Here is a 15,876-nt window from a genome sequence, read left to right as displayed (position 1 = left end):
ACTCTCCCTCCCTTTCTTTTCCCTACAAATCTTTCAATCCAAACACACCTTTCTTAACAATTTCAACTCTGTCTGATACAACAAGATGACCTTTAGAGTGAGTTCCCAAGAACACTACCATGAGTGTCTATCTGAATCCTACATCCAATAAATTCTGCATTAGATGGGAGGCATAGAGCAAGATACTCCCTCCCTACCTTCTAATCATTATATATATATATATATATATATATATATATATATATATATATATATATATATATATATATATATATATATATATATATATATATATATATATATTTTTTTTTTCAATTATCAAATTTGACCATTGATTTTGCCAAGTACATTATCATGTAAAAAACTGCAATTCGGTTCAGAAACTGATACTCACAGCAAAATCAAATAGGATGAATGCAAATTTCCCCTGGAGACCTCTTATGACCTGTTCTATAGGTTAAGGACCTCTATCCCTTAGAGACCTATAAGCTCCAATAATGATTATTATACAGAGGCAACTTGGGGTAAAGTTGTGATTTTCCAAATTTCACTCCCGCCAATTGGAGTTGGGCGTTTGAAACTATGAGGTGATGACATGCGTGTTTATGGAATTGGACAATTTTAACTCTATAAGTAATATAATAGTAGTTATATGTAACAGCAGGTGACTCCAATTCTAATTCTATTTCTTGTTTATTTTATATTTTAGACAATTCCTAATCTTATGCCAAGCCGACAACTTCACTATATATATTCAACGAAATCCATATTCAACGTAATACAGTTTAGCCAAAGAAAGATATATAAGAATTTATTTATTATTTATTTATTAGCACATAGCTGTCGAACGCATATATAATACTCCATATACATGGGGATTGGAGTGAGCTACCGTTGGACGTGGCAACGGAAATCGCTGAGAAAGTAGAATATTACGAAGATTTCGTGATTGGCTTTGGTGGGGTTTGTAGAAATTGGAGAGAAGCAATGCGCCTTGCTACACCACCGACGTCCAAGGCGCACCCCATGGTTATTGTTCCCTAACTTCCAAAAAGGGCGACGATGACGGTCAATGGGGCCGTAGTGCACGTCTTTGTAGCCTAGACATAAAAAAGAAGGTGGTTGTCCGGCAGGTGGACTTGCCTTACCTACCATCAACTCAATTATTAGATAATGATAGCATCGACCTGAGGCCTTTATTTGTACAAGAAAACTGGAAGTATGTATCTACCTAAGGGTGGTTAGTTTACGTAGACGAGAACCTTCATGACATAACTCTTGTTCATCCTGTATCAAATGAGATAATTGCTTGTCCTCCAATTCCATTCTATTTGTCTCAAGAGTTATCCAACTTACGCTTTCCTCCGTGCCACCATCTTGTTTTCGCTTTGTCAGATGCTCCTTCCACTGCCTCCCCATACTCCCTTGCTATGATTTCTATTGGCTACAATTCTGTGGCGGTTTGGTCCAGTACGGAAAATGAGTGGTTGGTGCGAAAATTCGTTGATCACCAACAAATTACGGATGTCGCTTTTTTCAATGGGTACTTGTATTTCGTGGATATGAAAGGAAAGGTAGTTGCATTTGCCACTGAAAAGGAGATTAATCACGAACGCCTATGGGAGGAGGGATGGGCAAGGTGGGTTTACCTAGTAGAATCAGCCGAAAAATTGCTAATAGTCCGTCGTAGGATTACAATTGTCATGGGTAGGGTCTGGACGGCATACTTCAAGGTATGGGAAGTGAATGTTGACGATGGGAATATAAAACAAGTGGACGATATCGGTGACAATGCTCTTTTCTTAGGCCACAATTCCGGCTTCTCAATAAAGACGTCTAATTGTTATAATGTGCAGTCTAATTGCATTTACTACGTTGGTGATTCCGGAGTTTCTAAAGACATGGGTATTTATGATTTAAGCCCCGGCAAAATAAACAAAAACCATTATTATCTATCTGACTTAGGACCCACTATTTTCCCACCACCTGTTTGGGTTGAATCTACTCTGCATGACCTACTTTGATGATTCACAATCAAGATCTTATCGATTTACTATATCTTTCCCTGTGTATTTTATTAAACTAGATTTTTTTCTCTGTCGTTTTTGTTCAACTACATTTTCCCCTTCACTTTTAGTAATATATACTTGGTCATTTGTGGATCTACAATTAGGGTCTGGCAAGTTTTGTGCTAAAAAGTTTAAAATCAAGAAATACAATTTTCCTCCAAATTAAATTACAAAGCAGCATAATATTTGTACAGTTCTCATGGAGCAGTTGACATACGGAAAAAATTATGCGTCAAGACGTGGAAATATCATGAGTGGCAAAGCAAGTAAATGGGAAATTGCCGTCGCCTATGAATAATTGCAATCTGTAAGTCCTACCAACCTGATGCAGAAGTGCAGACAAAGAGAGATCATTAAATAGTGAAACTTAGAAATTTTTAAGCTAAAAACAGAATCGTAATCGGTAAATCCCTATCAAACATGATTATCAACGAGATTTAATAAAAGGAAAATGATGATAATAATAATAATAGTTTATTGAAAAAACACTCCCTTACCCACACCCTCCTTGAACAATTTGTTTTGTTTTTAGAAATTGCTAGTTGCTCTAGCGCAAGAATCCAGCAACTAACATCCCCTAAAACTAAAAGAATAATAAAACACCAACTTTTTCCCGCTCAAATGCTCATATTTATAAGTGGGCCTTTTTTTACATATTAATATGTTGGGCTTAGTGTACGCTGTCAAATAATCTATAACATATACAAGTCCACTAAAATCGATAACATTAGTACGCTGTCAAATAATCCTAAATTGAGTAATATATCATAGAGGAATGTATATGCAGCAAATAGGTACAACAATATCAATTAAAATATGCACTAAAAATATCAAAAATTTTCATATCTTTGTAATAAAAATATACAGCAAAATTATTCCTAATTATACAGCAAAATGATTCCTAATTATACTACTCAATAAAATTGTACTTATCTTTGTAAAAATACATTCCTGATTATAATACTCAATAAAATCTTTCAATATACCCCTAACAACCTCTCCATAGTTAAGATCTTTTGATGAATCAAAGATGGTAGCATAAACATGTCGTACAAAATATATTGAGATGGTAGCATATACTTATTTATGAATATTTTTTTGCTGAAATTTTATTCTCTCCCAAGTAGTTTTAATTGTTTATGAATCGTCCGTTTAGATTTGTCGTATTATTTTTATATTTGTTTATATTTATAAAGTTAATATGTGATTTACTTACATTTTGTTTTTAACTCAATGATCATATCCCCCTATTAGTAGTGACCCTATATTAGAATATGTTTTTTTAATAATAATCGGTTTTCATTATATGTAATAATAAAAAAAGTTTGCACAAAAATAATTTAATCTAAAAGTCTTTCAAATAGTACACTTTTTTTAAAATATATCACTAACATTATAACGTACATTAGAACTTATAATAAGTACAACTCATTTATACAAATATCTTAAATGACCACTATATAAGCAAAACTCACAAATATCGTTTTACTTACCAAATACCGTGTCTTTAAAGACGATATCAACGAAGTAGTTCACACCAATTAATCATAGTACAGAATAAATTTTGTAAAACTATAATTTGAACGGTAAATTACTTGATTAAATAACGACTCTATTAGACGGGTTAATGAGCCGAAGTGAATCCATGAGCTGAACTCCATTCCCAGTATCATTAATTCATTACTGATTCATTAGTCGTTACTCGTATATGGGATATCTATCATCGTACTCATACTTGATTTCTCGGCTTACCCAAAAATGGCGGCTCCTCCTCTTTCAACCCTGCGCACATTAATAACACATCTACACCTCACTTACTTCCCCATTAATCCGCCATTAACGACCCTTCTTCATCACTTCTCTACACCTCCCTCTTCTCGTCCCCTCTCTACTCTCTCCAAACCCAGATGCTCTAAACCCTCTTTAAACTCTCACTCTCACTCTCATTCTCATTCTCAACCCCCTTCTAAAGGTACCCTTTCCCCCCTTTTCTTCTTAATTCACCTGCTTTCATCATTAATTTTGTAACTTATTTTGCTTTGATTTTGTAATATTATAGGGAATTTGTTGATTTTGAAGCAAGATGAGAGGTTTTCAGGGTCAATTGATGATACCCAAATGGGGAATTCAAGTACAATTGCAGCAATTGTGACTTGTTTAGGTGGTGCTCCTTCGGCTGTTGGCATTGTCAGGTTGTCCGGGCCGTCTGCGGTTGAGATTGCTCGGAAAGTGTTTCGGCCTGCGAAGAAGAGGAGGAGAAAGAAGGGAAGTTGTTATCTGTGGCAGCCTACAAGCCATGTTGTTGAATATGGTGTGGTTTTTGATTGTCTTGGGAATGTTGTTGATGAGGTACAACTTCTCATATGACTCTTCTCAATTGCATTCTTAAAATACAGGCTAGTTTGCTTCAGGATCAGCTATGCTCCTCATTGGAATTTGTTAATATTAGTAATTTAGTATGCATAAAAAATCTATATACCAACTAGCACTGGAAAGGGAAAAACTTGTTTTATATGACGGTATTCGTGTTTAGTCATTCGGTTATTCCTGGTTTCATATTAATTGCTTGCAATAGAATTTAACTTATATGATGTACCACTAGGCACTAGAGCATACCATCTTACATAGAGGAGTGTTATTGGTATTCTGTAGGTTCTGGTGATCCCAATGTTGGCCCCAAGATCTTATACTCGTGAGGATGTCATCGAGCTACAGTGTCATGGTAGTGAAGTGTGTCTTCGCCGTGTTCTGAGAGTCTGTTTGGACGCAGGCGCAAGACTTGCTGAACCAGGTGACTTTTTTTTTTGTTCTTAGTGTTTATAGACTTTCAGTTGATATTCTGTTTGGGCGAGCATATTGTTTTGACGTTGTATCGAATAAATTTTAAGCGAAATGTTAGTTAGACAATCACTAATGGCGTCGAGAATGTGTTTTAGTTTTCTGCAAGTATCATTCATAAAGTTTCATTTTTGTTCCTATAAACTGACTTCTGTTCATAGAGGACAAGATGATGGAAAACCGACTAAGATGGTTTGGCCATGTGAGAAGGAGACCTATGGACGCACCAGTTAGGAGGCTGGAGACTTGGAGAACAGAAAAGGTCCCTAGAGGCAGAGGAAGACCGAGACAGACATGGTTAGTGATAGAGCACGATATGAGAGTTCTGGGGCTTGAGAAGAGTATGGTGACGGAGAGGGCACAATGGAGGGAAAGGATACATGTGGATTTTTAGTATTTGATGTTTTTTGACAAATTTAGTGTTTTTTTATTTAATTTAAAGAAATTAATTTATTTATTTTTCTCTCCTTTATTACACTTTTTCACCAACCACTTTCTTATAGATTTTACCTGGTTCATTCCGGATCCTTAACTCTATTTCGGTTTTTAAAAATCGTTTTAATCTTTTCTCTCGATATAAATTTTAAGTTTTTATAAAAGAAAGACGGAATTCGATTTTAAAACCCCTAAGTTCACCTTGACTTTCCATTACATTTTCGTTCTTCCTTTTTGTTTTTCATCTTCCCTTTTTTATTCGCATTTTAAGGCGTGCGTTCACCCATGGACGGTTCGAAAAGATGATTCATGTCAGCCGACCCCAAATCATTTTGGGATTAAGGCTCTGATGTTGTTGTTGTTGTTGTTGTTGTAAACCGACTTCTGTCAGGCTCTCTATAGTGATCATGGGACTATGGTTTATATGAATTAAGATAGAATTGGGTTTCCTAAATCCGTCATCCTTCATTTGTGACCGACTAAATGCCGGCATGTCACATGTGCGCAAATTCCCAGTCATATTTAGAGACGTGTTTGAGGTGTATATGAAATGATGAATCCAGATGAAGTATGATGCTATTTAGTATTCGCTATGAACCTAGATGAAGTACGAAGTATTATGTCAGGAATTGTAATCAATGGCTGGAACACGACTGAAAACTTGAGTTTGTGTCTGATTACCTTCACATCCTTTTGGATTATACATGTGGAATGATTGGGTTACTGAAAGGCATTTATATTGGCCTTCGCAGTTTTATTGAACTTGTGTCTAGTCGTTCCTTTCGTTTTTCGAGTTAATCGAATACATCCAAGAGGGCTCCTCTTCTCTTAGTTTGCCTTTTAGACGCTTTAGACGCGGCTCAAACATAGGTTATAGTTTGGCTTGAAATAGTTTAGTCCTGTATTAGTTTTAAGATGAGGAATTGATTGAGAGTTTTGTTTTGGCATTATATTTGATGCGTAGATCTCCAATATCCTTCATAGTGTCTTTTTTATATGGGCATCACCCCCATGGCATCTTTTGATGAACACTATTTATCACTTATCAAATAAAGGCATTGTTTGGTAAAGCGGATTAATTTCAGCATAAGCAGATTGTAAAAGCAGATTGTAAATAGCAGATTTTATCAGAAGGTTTGATCAGCGTATTATAATTAGCAAAATCAATCAATTTGAGTGTTTGGTAATTGGCAGATTACAATTAGGGGTCGTTTGGTTCAAAGTATCGGAATGGATTGGAATGGATTGTCATACCATAGAGGTATGGAGTTAGAACCCCATACTTGCTCAAGAGTGTTTGGTTCGATCTCGGAATGGATTGAGTATAGTAATAGGATGGAATGGATTTAGAAACTTGAGTGTAATCTTATATATGAGATTCCAAGGGGTTGGAATGGAGTTAGAATCCATTGGGTATCTAACTCCATTCCAAAACCCTCCAACCAAACACTAGAATGGATTGAATCTATTCCAATCCATTCCAAAAGCTCCAACCAAACACCCCCTTAGTAGATTGTTAATTTTCTTTGTAAAATGGAAAAATTTTTCCTATTTTACAATATGTTAATTAGTATATGCTGGGTAAGCAGCATATTGTAAAACAACATATTGACCCCAAATATGCTGTTTCAATATGTTGTTTACCAAACACTAAAATTAGCATATTGATTGGTCAAACATGCTAAAACCCCTGAATATGCTAAAAATCGGCTAATATGCCATTTAGGCATTTACTAGACACCCCCATAATGAAATTATCTAATTGTCATATATGGCCCTGTTTGGTAAACAACGGATTAATATTAGCAGAAGCAGATTTAGAAAGCAGATTTGACTAGCATAATGATTTAGCGGGTTTGACTAGCAGATTTATTTAGCAGAATTGTTTTAGAGGTGTTTGGTAATTGATAGTTTTAGATTAGCAGATTGTTCAGATTATTTGTAAAATGACAAATAAGGATATGAATAAATTATTTATTAAATATATAAAAGGAAGGTTAGTATTTTTTAAAGGGGTAAATAAGACAATTTTTTTTCTTTCTAATCCGCTAACCTAATATGCTGGTAGGAGCAGCATATTGCAAAACAGCATATTGAACCCCAATATGCTATTTCAATATGCCATTAACCAAACGCTCTAAATAGCATATTCGTAAGTCAAACATGCTAAACCTCTCCAATATGCTGAAATTTGGCCAATATGCCATTTACCAAACAGAGCCAAAAAAATTTAGATTGCCCTCTTTGCAGGACATCTTGGAAAATCTCCTCCCTTTTGTATCTCCAGTTTGTGTATGACCATGTAGGCATGTACAGAACTACTATTCTTGATCACTTTGTTGGTATTGCATTATCGACCATACCTTAGGCCTACTTATACTTTTAATATACTAAACTTTCCTTATTGCTTTATAAGCTGTTATCTGACTTGAGGTAGCTTAATGCTAACAGCCACATAATCATATCCCTACTAAGGGCCTTACCTGCATGATGGCACTTCTTTAAAACTTCCCTGCAGATGATTCTCTTATTGTGTGTTAGCTAATAAGGATTTCAATATCTAGCTTATTAACATACCAGCAGAAGTTTCCGAGAGCTATAAAAGAGTGGCACTTGTGACCAAAATTTCTTGTACTCTTAGGACTCTTTTCTCTTCTTTCATTGACACAGTAATGGTCCTTTATCTTTTATAGGCGAATTCACACTGAGGGCTTTTCTAAATGGTCGTTTAGACCTCACTCAGGCAGAAAATGTGGGTCGACTTTTGACAGCAAATTCTGCATGTGCTGCTGATTCAGCATTAGCTGGAATACAGGCATGTTTTAAGTAGTAGTATCTTATTTTGTGAATATCTGTTGCTACCTTGTATTTCTTCAAACTCATAATATTACGAACAGGGAGGTTTCTCTCATCTTGTAAAGACATTTCGAAATCAATGCATTGGATTGCTTACCGAGATTGAGGCACGGCTTGATTTTGATGATGAAATGCCACCGTTAGACATAATTGCAATCAGAAACACGATCAATGATATGCTAGATGATGTCGAAAAGGCACTGGATACCGCACATTATGACAAGCTTCTGGTATCAGGATTACAGGTAGATATATTCCCTAAGATAAGAAATTTGCATTTCTTTTATCATTGTTTTTAAAACAGCATGCTGCATGAATCCTAGTTTGGTCTTTCTTTCACAAATTCGTAAGGCGACAAATTGTTGGATCAGCAATTTGAAACTATGTTGCTCGGGCTCTTTAATATTACCTCGTGTACCCATGTCGGACAGTCGACAGTTTGACATGGCCATGGGTAGGACACTCGGACATTGCATTTTAGACCAAAGCATGATTTTTTTTCATAAAGTAGCCGAATCTGAGATTTCGATACGCATCTGTGTCGGATACTTCTAACAAGTCTGAGCAACATAAATATTTTGAAATTTAAGAACCAAAGATGAAATAGTTGAGTTCATTATATTTTTGTTGCAATTGTTTGATTCGTCCATGTTATATGTTTAACTGGCAATGGAACGTCACGTTTACTTAGATGACATTTTTTTTCATTTCATCCTTGCATATTCAGTAGGACTAGGCAGATTTCAACTTTCTGTTGAAATTGACGATACCAAAATGTAGTGTGCTATACATCTTTACTTTTATCTTGTATTTTGTACTCTTCTTTGCTCAGCTGTTATCTTTTCACGTTACTTTATTTTGTACTTGCCATTAGTTAGGATTCACTTCATTTCTTTCTTGGGACATTCAACTTAATTTACAACATTTCCACTCTGGGTAAGGCATAACCACAAGAATAATCCCATTTGAGTGTGACCCAAAAGCAAGTAACCTACTCTCTCACTTTATTTTTTATCTTCTAAAATTTTGGCCCAAAAGTAAATATGGTGAATTCAATTAAATGGAGAGAATACTCAAAAAATGAATGATGGCGGTCTTTTGGAATGAGTTCCATTTGCTATGTTCCTTCTCCCTACTTTACAAGTAGTGGAAATGCTATTACACGCCTCCCACTTTTCTGTCATAAGGGTTTATGTATCTTGTTTCAGTAAACTCTTAACAGATTGCAATTATTGGTCGGCCAAATGTTGGAAAGTCAAGCCTACTTAATGCTTGGAGCAAGGTAAATAATCGTTATTTGGTCCTAGTATAAGGAAAATGGAGGGAGCTAGTACCCTCCCTTCCATTTCCCTCCAACTCAGTTTTGCCAACCAAACAAAGGAAATTTTTTGATTGTCATCCCTTTACGTTTGCTTAATCTGATCTATTATATAATAAACTGATTGGTATGATGTGGCATAATTCTCTATTAGTATGCAGAGTGAGAGAGCTATAGTGACTGAAATTGCTGGTACAACTAGGGATGTTGTTGAAGCAAGTATCACAGTTGAGGGCATCCCAGTTACGCTGCTGGATACTGCAGGTATCCGCGAAACTGAAGATGTTGTAGAAAAGATCGGTAAGTGCCTACTCTGTTTGTGACTACCTACCAATGTAGGTCATAGCTAAAAGGATATGTTTGACATTTTTTTAAAAAGCAGTCAATATTCTGAATTTTGCTAGGTTACTGTAGCAGTGTTGTTCTTACTTACTTTGCATGCTTATTTTGTCACTTCTGTAGATCTTTAATAAAAGTTGTACTATGGCCATCCTATTTTTATGGTCTCAAGATATGTAGAGTTACGAAAGTAAATTTGTCTGGTTTATATTATTTTGAAACCATTTTTCCTATTGTTATGCGTAAAATATTGGTCAAAGTTGAGTTCCTTTAACCATCAATGTCAAACTGGGGAAACAGAAAATTTCTGGAGGGATTACTACTTCAGTTCCTGAATATATTGGTCCAAGTTGACCTCGAAAACAGAGTTTTTGTTAGTCTGTCAAACTTCATATTCTCCGAGTGAAGTATATGCCATACACTTGGATTTCAGACGCTTGGACTAGGTTTTCATGTGAATTGCCGTTGTTAAGCACTTTCTTGCATTCTTGTGCTAGCCACGTTCTTTAGCTAAGCTGGTGAACTGTAATTATGTAGTGTGGTCTTGGTATATAACTATGTATAATTTCAAGGCAAGTGGAATTGGTTGTGAAGTATTTCTTCTAGCCAAATATTATGTTTTTTCGATGTTAGAGCGTCTTGGAATTTTGTGCAACTTGGTAATCTATAACTTTGTATAATTTTAAGGCAAGTTCTCTGTACATTCATATTTAAGACCCTAGATATCTGTCTTTATGCAACTTGGTAATCTATAACTATGTATAATTTCAAGGCAAGTGGAATTGGTTGTGAAGTATTGGTTCTTCTAGCCGAATATTATGTTTTTCAATGTTAGGTCTTGGAATTTTGTAACATAAGAGGAGCCTAATAACTATACCATGGTTGGGTGGCTATCTATCTTTTAGGTTGTGGTTTAGTGAGTAACAAGTAAATAAATCTAATATTAGAATTAAGTTGGGTTTAATGGAATATATCAGCCACATTGAGATACTTTCGCAGTTTGGCTGTATATCACACAAATTTCAAGGAGTGTAAATGAATATGAAGTTTTAAGTTGGTATGCCTAGAAAAGGAAAGTGTAACATTGCGGGCTGGAGGGAGTATAATATTCACTTACTTGCAAGCTCAAAGTTCTCTGTCGTTTCATTTGAACAATGCTCACAGAAAAGTTAGATCATTTTTATTTTGCCTTTCATAATTTTTGTTGCAGGAGTGGAGAGATCTGAAGTAGCTGCATTGGGCGCTGATGTTGTTATTATGACAGTCAGTGCTGTTGATGGCTGGACACTTGACGATAGCAAGCTTTTCAATAGAATTCGATCTGCTAAGGTCAGAGACTTTCTTTAGCACTCCTTGTTTTGGTCTTTGTATCTTCATGTTGTGATAAAAGAATGCCTTTTGCTGGTTTCTGAAATCGTACGCTGTACATGGTTTTCACTGTTTTTATATGTTAATTTTAGTCGGAGTATTTTGTATTTTCTGATTGTTGTGTACTGATGCCTTTTCATTTCGACATTGATTCCGAAGGACATGCGATCTTCGACGCCTACAATCCTTGTCATCAACAAGATAGATTGTGTCAAATCTGTCTGTTCTGAAAGCTTTGATGTGGAGTGCAATTTCGATAAATGCATCTACACATGTGCTGTCACTGGTGAAGGACTGAAAAATCTCGAGATGGCAGTGTCAGAATTGGTGGGCCTCAACAGGATTTCTAGTGGTGGAAGAAGATGGGTTATCAATCAGGTATGCTAGTTTTGTCTTTTGGTTCAGTCATGGGTAACTTTTTTTTTTGTAGATAAGATTACCCACGAAGGCCGCGATAATTTGAGAGCGTAATTAACCTTCTCTTAGTTTGTATATATAGCATTACCCCCACGATGTGTTTTTGTACTTTGGCATCACCTTCTTGGCCTCCCTTGATAAACGTTCCTCCATATTACTTACGGAATATAAAAAAGGCAACCAGTTAGCAGTCTCCCCTATCCCTATTTTCTGCCTCTTTACCCCGTTTCCATTCCGATCTTAACCACCCTACGGCTACCGTATGTTTTCTCTCTGGCACTCTCAGCATCTGAATGGAGGATGATCTTCCTTACTTCCCAAGTGATGTAAGTGGGTGCCCTGGTCAGAATAAAATGTTATTTTTGTTTTTAGTGCAGGATACGACTGCTATGCGCTGTTTGCGGTAGTTCTTGAGGCATTGTGGTAATGTTGTTACGAATGTAGTCTTGTAGAACTTGTTTGGATACAGTTTTTGGAGGAAGAGGGGAGGCGGATGAAGTGAAAAGGAGGGAAGTGGAAGGACTTAGGGGAATGAAGTTGAGGAATTTCCCTACTAAATCTTCCCTTGTTAGAGGGATTCTAATTTGCAGAGGGAGAATGTATACCTCTGTATCCGCCCCCTCCATTTCCCTCCTTTTGCAAACCAAACGGAAGTATTATTCGTCCATCTCCCTCCCCTCCCGTTCCCTATAAACCCTCCATCCAAACGAGCCCTTAGAGAAGTGAAATCTGGCATTTGTATAATTGTATATTGTGTTACTCAGGCACGCCGACACGACACGTGTCGGCGTGTCGGACACGGCTATTTGGGGTGAATTTTCCTGTTTTGTGGTTTAAACTGAAGTGTCGAAGTGTCGTGTCGTGTCGGACACCGACACGTGTCTGACACGCGACACGACAGTTAATTGAAGTGTCGGAGTAACATATTTGTATATGCTATGATTTCCAAATGCCCATAGTTGGCATAGTAAATCACGATTTTATGTAGGATGAAAAAGAACTTGTTTCAAATTTCAATTAAAACAATCTGAAAGTTACCTATATTTAGCTCACCTGGTCTGGCTTTCATTCTCAAATGAGGTCGGGCTCTTCCTATCCTTCCTCAAGGACCATTTTTACCCACTCACCAAAAACTGGGGGGAAATGTTCTACGGAGTTACATATATAGTGACGTGCTAGTTTTTGTGTTTTTTCCCCTTTTTCCTTGTCACGACATATATAGTCCTAGATATGGTATTATCTTTTGGCCTGCCGTATCATTGCCAAGTTATCACGATTCAAAATTTAGTTGTGACCGCATTTTGAGGCAGTATTGGCTGCATTGATGACTCATTCACTTAGATTATGCTGACACTATTGATTCCAATCATGACAAGAACCCTGATCTAATGTCATGGTACTAGACTGAACTTGGGTTAGACGGTTGGTCGTACATTCATAGGGTTAGGTAAGGTACAAATTTAATTTCGGAGGAGTTTACAAGGTTTCTAGTTGAATCCTGTGATTGCTCTCGCCTCGTCCTACTAGGACTCTTCATAAATGGTAATCCATGATGGAGTATCATTCTATTATTGGAAATTATTTTGTAGAGTACGAATCATTTGGTGGTCTGAAGTAGCTGGTACATCACAACTAATTAAGAACAAGGTATTTATCCGATTTTTTATTTTAAGGAGATAGGACTCCAAAACTCAGTTTTTGATGGCGTTTATGAACCTTCTTTCTCAATCTCATGTCAATTGTGGCACTTCTGTCCTTTCTTATGGTGAGCCTGCTCATCAATTTATCCAGGACATTTGACTTGACTGCTTTTCATCCAATAATCAAACTCATTTAATGACACCTGTTTTTTACTGGAATGATACTTCCAGCATTTATCTTTATCGCTTGTAAATTCTCTTTTGAAGCTGTCACAATCATTAAAAAGGGTTAAAGACTTAAAGTAGTAAGCTTATTGTTTTTTTTTTTCTGAACCTCTCTTGTTGTCTAGATACAAAAGTAGGAGGGAGAGGGAGAGGGAGGGGGAATGAAACCGTAGGTCTTCCTTCCGAACCTTTTTATGCTGGAGAGATTTTAATAATGCTTATTGGTGAAAGAATGCGTCCCCTATTTCCCTCCCATCCATTTTGCTAACCAGACAAGGGAAAATGTCCCCCTCTCTTTCCTTTCCTTCCTTTCCCATTTATCAGACAAAGGGTCAAATAATTTTGGCTTAGGGGATTATTGGCCTGCTTTGTTGATAATGCACTTGCCTGTGTTGACTCAAATTGTACTCAGTAGTAATCATACTGAGTGGTTCTAACTGAAACAGCATATATGTATATATGCCTTTTGGGACCCAAAAAGCTATTTAAAGGGACTTCATTATTCCGTCCTTGTCAAAGACTGATGTTTTGATAGATTGTGAAAACCGAAAAATATTTAGGAAATGATGACCCTGGATAGCCATTCATGATGTTGACTCCAATGGAGAAAGGTGTATGTACTCTGAATCAACCATCTGTTTTTAATCCATGAGTTGGGTGGCGGAAATGCATTTCTGGGTTTTATTCAACTTCTAATGTGACAATGTTAGACAATGACAGATAACACTATTGATCTGCACTGTAGATTATAGTGCTAAAACTGTGATATGTAGAATACCACAGTATGGTCAGCTTCTTGCACCCGTGCACGCTGTTAGCGGGAATTCCACTTAGCAGATTCTTTTATGTTGCTACTTTTATATCTTCAGTGGTAGGGTCGTTTGTACAAGTAATACCATGGAAGAACTACAGTTGACCTTATTTAAAAAGTGCGTCCAAGCGCAAGATTAACATCTAGACGGGCCTCCTCCTCCCTGTAAGGGTATTGTCATACAAGATTTTGATTTCAAAATAGAAATTTGTTATGAAAAAACAATTTGATCCTCCCCACAAGGGAATTGTTGCACAAGATTTTGATTTGAAAATAGAAATTTGTTATGAAGAAACAATTTGCCCTATGTTCATGAGGTGAGTGCCTTTGCCCCACTCCTTCCACCTTGTCAACAGAGCCCCTTGCGGCCTCAGTATGACGGGCACTTTCAATATGTAGGAGTTGACTTATTATATTTGTAGGAGTTTATGCCTTCTATCCTTGAATTTCTCTTACTTCTACAACAACATTACCCGAGTGCCTCTGTGGTTCCCGCAAATTGCGGGGTGAGGGAGTCGGATGTACGCAGTCTTACCCCTGTGTTAGCAACACAAACACAACACAAAGAGAGAGTTTCCAACTGACCCAAGATGAAAAATATGTCGAGACTTGCATCGTTCACAAGAGAAAGAAATGCAGCCACTTTAGTGAGCCATTTATCTTACTTCTGTGGAGAGTTCTTTATTTTGCCGCACTGACAGTGACCGCTGAGGATATATTTGAATTTGAGTAATTGTTGTTGGGGTAGTGGAGTAAAAATACATCGGACTGTAGGAGGTAGGAGTGGTGGTGGATACTGGATAGAGAAAAGAGATGGAGATAGGCTTATAACTACCTTTCACGTCCCCGCATTTTCCTTCTCTTTTATTGAGCTTCTTTACTACCAATCTAAAGGGAGACGGGCGTTCTTGAATTACGGATGATTTTAGTGTAAGCTACTCAAAGCTTGATTGTGGGTTGATGTGTGACCACAGAGACAGTGTGAGCAGTTGATACGCACCAAGGAGGCCTTGATCAGGTTGAAATCTTCTATGGACGAAGAACTGCCACTTGATTTCTGGACAATTGATTTGAGAGAAGCAACATTGGCACTGGGACAGATTAGCGGAGATGATGTTTCAGAAGAGGTTTTATCTAATATCTTCAGCAAGTTTTGCATCGGTAAATAGCGCCTCTCTCATTTTACTGTCCCTTGTTTTGCCTGACGGACCATTGTTTCCCTGTATATTTAAGAAAGTTCGGATTTCTTGGACTTTGTAACTGGAGTTCTGGTTTTTGTAATGTACGAACTAAATTTTGGTCTACATTTACTGCAACCTAGAGACTAATAATTTATCGAGTTTCATTCTCGAATTTTTAAAAATCTGTGAAAGATGTTCGATTATGTTCAAACATTACTTGAAAGTAGACCGGAAAAATGGCATGGTCTGAATTGGTTTTACGCGACGTGAAATAATACTTAGATTGAATCTATTTATCTACACTGATCTAAAAGTTACAACTCGCAATCTATTACCATGTAATTTAAGCTTACCAACCTGACATGTATCGGTTATCACA

General features: G+C 36.8%; 1 protein-coding gene across 1 annotated transcript; it reads left to right on the top strand.

Annotated features, from left to right (window-relative positions):
* Positions 1 to 3,781: 3,781 nt before the first annotated feature.
* On the top strand, positions 3,782 to 15,620 carry LOC141586739 (uncharacterized). The gene is made up of 10 exons (XM_074408052.1): positions 3,782 to 4,041; positions 4,129 to 4,418; positions 4,722 to 4,860; positions 8,036 to 8,157; positions 8,240 to 8,443; positions 9,421 to 9,480; positions 9,678 to 9,816; positions 11,066 to 11,184; positions 11,383 to 11,601; positions 15,291 to 15,620. Exons 1-10 carry the CDS (start codon positions 3,828 to 3,830, stop codon positions 15,483 to 15,485), a joined length of 1,701 nt encoding a protein of 566 aa, XP_074264153.1. The 5' UTR covers positions 3,782 to 3,827; the 3' UTR covers positions 15,486 to 15,620.
* The last annotated feature ends 256 nt before the right edge of the window (positions 15,621 to 15,876 follow it).

This window comes from Silene latifolia, chromosome 6 (genome assembly GCF_048544455.1).
Source record: "Silene latifolia isolate original U9 population chromosome 6, ASM4854445v1, whole genome shotgun sequence".
NCBI classification, from domain to species: domain Eukaryota; kingdom Viridiplantae; phylum Streptophyta; class Magnoliopsida; order Caryophyllales; family Caryophyllaceae; genus Silene; species Silene latifolia.
This window is presented reverse-complemented; position numbering and strand designations above follow the sequence as displayed.

Bases quoted from the DNA above. Each gene is read 5' to 3' on its own strand.
- LOC141586739 (XM_074408052.1), top strand. From the start codon at position 3,828: ATGGCGGCTCCTCCTCTTTCAACCCTGCGCACATTAATAACACATCTA. The intron at 4,419-4,721 runs GTACAACTTCTC...GGTATTCTGTAG, and splicing joins TTGGGAATGTTGTTGATGAG to GTTCTGGTGATCCCAATGTT. The intron at 11,185-11,382 runs GTCAGAGACTTT...TTGATTCCGAAG, and splicing joins ATAGAATTCGATCTGCTAAG to GACATGCGATCTTCGACGCC.